Source organism: Setaria italica, chromosome VII (assembly GCF_000263155.2).
Source record: "Setaria italica strain Yugu1 chromosome VII, Setaria_italica_v2.0, whole genome shotgun sequence".
NCBI classification, from domain to species: domain Eukaryota; kingdom Viridiplantae; phylum Streptophyta; class Magnoliopsida; order Poales; family Poaceae; genus Setaria; species Setaria italica.
In genome coordinates, this window is record NC_028456.1 from 33,179,598 (window position 1) to 33,185,046 (window position 5,449).

At 45.6% G+C, this 5,449-nt stretch overlaps 1 protein-coding gene and 1 pseudogene across 2 annotated transcripts in view; one reads left to right on the forward strand and one right to left on the reverse strand.

Moving 5' to 3' along the window:
• The window catches only part of LOC101784925, a 12,950-nt gene that overhangs the window by 4,313 nt on the left and 3,188 nt on the right, over window positions 1-5,449 (reverse strand). The window contains exon 1 of one of the 2 annotated variants that reach the window (XM_004977184.4): window positions 2,837-3,423. The exons of the other annotated variant lie outside the window; for it this stretch is intronic. Coding sequence (XP_004977241.1) covers window positions 2,837-3,107 — 271 coding nt within the window. The 5' untranslated portion in view covers window positions 3,108-3,423. Of the gene's footprint in view, window positions 1-2,836; window positions 3,424-5,449 lie in introns of those variants that run through there. 2 annotated transcript variants of the gene reach the window in all.
• The window catches only part of LOC101784525, a 9,007-nt pseudogene that overhangs the window by 1,406 nt on the left and 2,152 nt on the right, over window positions 1-5,449 (forward strand).

Consider the following 5,449-nt stretch of genomic DNA (forward strand, 5'->3'; position numbering starts at 1 on the left):
CCGCATGTTATTGGAATTTGTAAATCTGTTTCTCGGCACATAATAAAACCGATAAAAACTAATCATAGAACTTATTTAATTGCATTGAATTGGAACTTGAAACCTTTTCATATCTATTGTCTGTATGCATGGGTGAATCTTAAGGCACCAGAGAATGTCAAATACAGGCTAAAATATGGTTTAATTCATTCCTGAGCTAGCTTTAAATATTAGAAACTATCGTAAATTGGAATTATTCTATAGTTCTCTATTTGCAAATTCATTACTTAATAATGATCTAATCGGCTGTGTACTGAGTAAAGTTGATAAGTGGGTCCCCTTGTCAGAAGGCTCCCGCCCTGGCCCCGGTCGTCCGCTTGACCGTGCTAGAGCCGCCTCCCCGACCCCGGCCGTGCCATCTGGCCTCCGCCCCGGCCACGCCGCGTGAGCGTGTTCATATCCCTATCCCAACTGCGCGGAGACCGCACACACAACAAACCGCCCAAGCAATGTGATAAAAAAGCTACACAACACCATAAAAAATGTGGTGTGCTACATAACACGATAAAAAACATCACAACGTCGTTTTGCCGTAGCAACGCACGGGCATCTTGCTAGTTCTTTCTAAAATAAAATCAGTAGGTTTTGTAAACAACAGGATCTAAAACGGATGACCCACATCATGGCGTTCTTCTAAATTAAAGAATGTAGACCTACACCCCGTCTGGCTAGACAGATCGACCTCCTACCATTGATCTCAAGCACCAGTCCCCAGCAAGTTCACGCGTCTAATTATATATGCCTCCTTGATATTAGAAAAGAAACGAATGCTACTAAATTCAGTTTCTGTCCATCCCAGATTAGATGATTGTTGATTACCCATAGGCCCTCTTGTGACCTGATATGGATTTTCAAGAAAATAAATGATGTCGTTGTGATGTGTTATAAAATCTCTAAAAACTCTAAGTTGTTATTACTTGCATTGATTTAATTAATGGTCAGTGTTTGGCTTATTCTTCATTTTACGACGAATGTATTGGTATATTAGGGGCAATATCCTGGCTGTCGTGTTGGTAAGACAACCAGTCAACTTGAAGCCAAATATACATGATTTAGTGTTGATGAATGGTCTAACAGTCTGAAGTTACAGTATCATTAGCAATATAGACAATTTTCAGATAAAGTTCTTTGAAATTTCTGTAGTACTATTTTAGAAGGTGACATTGCCTTTCAATTGTTTCCTTGTGCAAAATGTTTCATCTTGACATTGATGGTGATGATGACAACAACGAAGAAGAAGATCTGGATATGAGGGATCCCACACCTGAGCCAGATGAGCTCGATGAAGAGATTGTTGAGTCTGATCTTGAGCTTGAAGGAGACATTGAGTTTAATGCCCATTCAATTCCAGCAACCCATGCACATTGTTACCATTTTTTTTAACCACAAAGTGCTGATCCCACTGTATCTCTGTACATAATATGGAGTCATCAATTATTTTTGCTGACGGTTAATGCTCATTGGTCTTTGCAGCACAACTGGGGAGCGAGATCCTGTGACCTCTGCTCTGCTTATTATTCTCAGCAGAAGGATGTCACTTGATATAGCTCAAGTAATCAGATGGAAAAGTAGCCCAACAGCTGAGGTCTTGCCTACTGTCCACTATGCCGCTTCATTTGCAGGGTATGCTGGCTACTTCCTCTAGGAGATAGTACAGTTGCATGATGTGAATAACTCTGCACAATTTTGTCTTTAGTTTTAATAAAATTTAGGTTTTTCCGTGATGTATCCATGAAAGCAAGAATTTACCTCGTTCTTATATTAATTGAAAGAGTGATAATTTGATGAGTTTGAATGCCGGTCCTTGGTTTTACTTCTTAAATTAGCTAGCATAGGCATCCTGCAGGAGTCTTTACCATGACCCAAACAAAGAGAAGTAATAGGACCTTTACTTTCTGTGGGAAGCTACAGTGAACTTAGTATCTGTGAATTTCGCTACCGCATGCTAGGCCATCTTTTTCACATGATTGCTAATGTTCACTTGTTACTTTGCCTGTAGATATGGTTTTTATGGAGAAGTTATCAGGGAGAGCGAAAACTACCGGTGGATGGGTCCTGCACGTTATGACTTTTCTGGAACAATGGTCTTTCTGAAGCATAGGTGAGTAATGGTTACGTACTATTGTAGGACTACTGTTGCTTCATGTTGTTGACAACTAAACAATCTCTGGTTACGTAATAGTTCTCTATTTGCAAATTCATTACTTAATAATGATCTAATCGGCTGTGTACTGAGTAAAGTTGATAAGTGGGTCCCCTTGTCAGAAGGCTCCCACCCCGGCCCCGGTCGTCCGCTTGACCGTGCTAGAGCCGCCTCCCCGACCCCGGCCGTGCCATCTGGCCTCCGCCCCGGCCACGCCGCGTGAGCGTGTTCATATCCCTATCCCAACTGCGCGGAGACCGCACACACAACAAACCGCCCAAGCAATGTGATAAAAAAGCTACACAACACCATAAAAAATGTGGTGTGCTACATAACACGATAAAAAACATCACAACGTCGTTTTGCCGTAGCAACGCACGGGCATCTTGCTAGTTCTTTCTAAAATAAAATCAGTAGGTTTTGTAAACAACAGGATCTAAAACGGATGACCCACATCATGGCGTTCTTCTAAATTAAAGAATGTAGACCTACACCCCGTCTGGCTAGACAGATCGACCTCCTACCATTGATCTCAAGCACCAGTCCCCAGCAAGTTCACGCGTCTAATTATATATGCCTCCTTGATATTAGAAAAGAAACGAATGCTTGATCAAGACGAGGAAAAGCAAGAGAGATGTGCAGGTGAATACGTACTCTCGGCCTCGAAGGGGATGGCGCCGTTTCTGCCGAACATGGAGAGCCAACTCTTGCGGTGCAACTCAAAGCAACGTTCCGGCCCCAGCTCCTCCTCCTCCTCATCATCGGTCTCCATGGCGCTGCGGTGGTCGCCGTTGTCGGCCTCGCGGGGCCTTTTAGCATCGCCGCCCAGAAGCACTTGACCCGCGGCCTTCTCCGGATCCAGATCAGACCCCTTGTGGCCGTGGCCGTTCTCACCCAGCTTCGCCTCCAGATCCATCGCCTCCATATTCCGCCGCCGAGAAGGTTAGGGTTTTTGCCCCGCCACCGAAGAGAAGGTTAGCGAGATGCCTCTAGGGGGTACCCCGGACTAAACTTAGGCCCCCTTTGGTAGGGCTTCTCAACCGGCTTCATACCTGAAGCTCCGGAAATCTCGCTGAGAGGAGCCAGGAGAGGGAGGAGAAGCCCATAAAAGGGGCTCCCCGCGGCTTCGTCCCCTTCGTGGGGCCAAAATCCCCATATTGGCCATGGGCGCACGGGGTCGGAGGATGGCACGGGCGCGGGCGCAGGGAGGCCGGAGGACGGCCGACGGCGGCGGGCGCGGGGCGTAGGACGGCCGGCGGCGGCGGGCGCGGGGCGGAGGTGGCCGGCGGCGGCGGGCGCGGGGCGGAGGTGGCCGGCGGCGGCGGGCGCGGGGCGGAGGTGGCCGGCGGCGGGCGCGGGGCGGAGGTGGCCGGCGGCGGCGGTCGCGGGGCGGAGGTGGCCGGCGGCGGCGGGCGCGGGGCGGAGGTGGCCGGCGGCGGGCGCGGGGCGGAGGTGGCCGGCGGCGCGTGCTGGAGCGTAGGGCGAGCGGATAAGGCAAGCGCTGAAAAAAAAGGATGCCAGCGTAGGGGGTGTGCAAGATGTGCTTGTGACAATGTTTCTATTGGCTAGTACTGCACCTGTCTGGTTCTTAGGCATGCACGTTCCACGGTACGAAAAAAAATTCCTATGTACCAAACAGGTTTTTGTATAAAAAAGAGTTAGAAAAACCTTACGAGTGTAGAAATGGTTGCCTTCACGTTCCACGGTTCCACCTCCTTTTGCTGTTATTACTTGGTCATTGGACTTTGATTGCCTTTCAGGTACGATTGGAATTACAAACAGATCAGATAGGGTTCCATATATCTTGAGGTAACATTTCGTCAGCATCCTTCACAATCATTTAAGTGCATGCCCTTTTCATCAGTTAGATTGCTTAGATATGGCCTGTGTTGATGAGGCATTTTCTTGATGTCGTTTTAGTTGACATTGATATTTTTCCGTGAAGGGCTGTATTTTTCCCCCAATTAATATTAGCTACTTGCAATGTTGAGATCTTGTAAGCCATTGATCTTTTATGTGACTGTACAATAACATGCTCACCAGTAAGAAAATAGCCATGTTAGACACAAAGAATTTTGTAACACCAAATAAATTGGTGCGCCGAGGATTTTTCTTTTACAAAACCTCTCTATAGAAGGAGATAAAGAATGTACGGTCAGCCACTATAGATACCTGCAATGGCACCAACTGTGATTGTAGGCGCTCAATGCAGTAGTATGCCATCGTTTAAAATTTACCTGGCCTTTTCATATGCATTCATTGCTTTAACCACCAATTCAACTATATATCACTTTAAAAAATACATAAAAAAACAAGGATCGTGCCTGGATGCCTGCAAAAGCGTAACTTGACCACGAGAGAACATTCAGGCAAATTTGAGTCACGTTAATAACAACAGCAGAATTTGAACGGAATTATAAGTGTACGTATCAATCCTAAGTCACAATTTCTTGTAGATCCAATTTGGTGCGACGGCACCAGTTGGGAGAAGTAACTACACAGAGAGTATTAGCTAGGCATGGTTCCAACACAATTTGCATGGTTCTCTACTAGCTAGGCTACAGGAGTACTTTTCCTAATTGAATCAAATGTGATGGGCAGACGCCGACTGTTCAGTAGAGTGGTTGATGGGCTTATGGGGTGTTTGATTCTCGGTCACACTTTGGCACACCTAAGCTTAGGCAAGTTTGATCAATTGGTAGGTGTTTGGTTGGCCACTAACTTTAGACAATATTCTTTTTGAGCTCCACATGTCATAGAGTTAAAAAAAATATAGCAAAATTCTCTTTGCTATGGTAAAATGTAGCTTCAAATTTCTTTATTTTGTAGTTTGCCACACTTGACAAAGGATAGATGTAGCAAATGGTGGCTAGCAACCAAACATCATCGCTGACTTGAGATTTGTGGCCGGGTAGGCTCCAGTGCATAGAGCGAGTAGCGATTTCTGTGAAAAGAGTGCGGTCTCAGCTCAGGCAACAACATTAGCGTGTTTGGTTGGCACTTGACAAAGGTTAGGTGTAGGCACAATTAAGATTAGACAAACTGAGCTAAACGCTGGAATCAAATTTGTCAGTAAAAAATTATAACATGTGGGGTATAGAGCTAGGATAGTGCACAGTGAATCAAAGTGGCATCATAGATGAGCTCTTTTACGATGCACAATACTAGATTATACTAGTGTTCGAAAGGGATTAGTATAAAAACATCGATGGTTAGATTAATTGTATAGTACTAAAACCTCACGTGCGATATGGATAGCATACATAG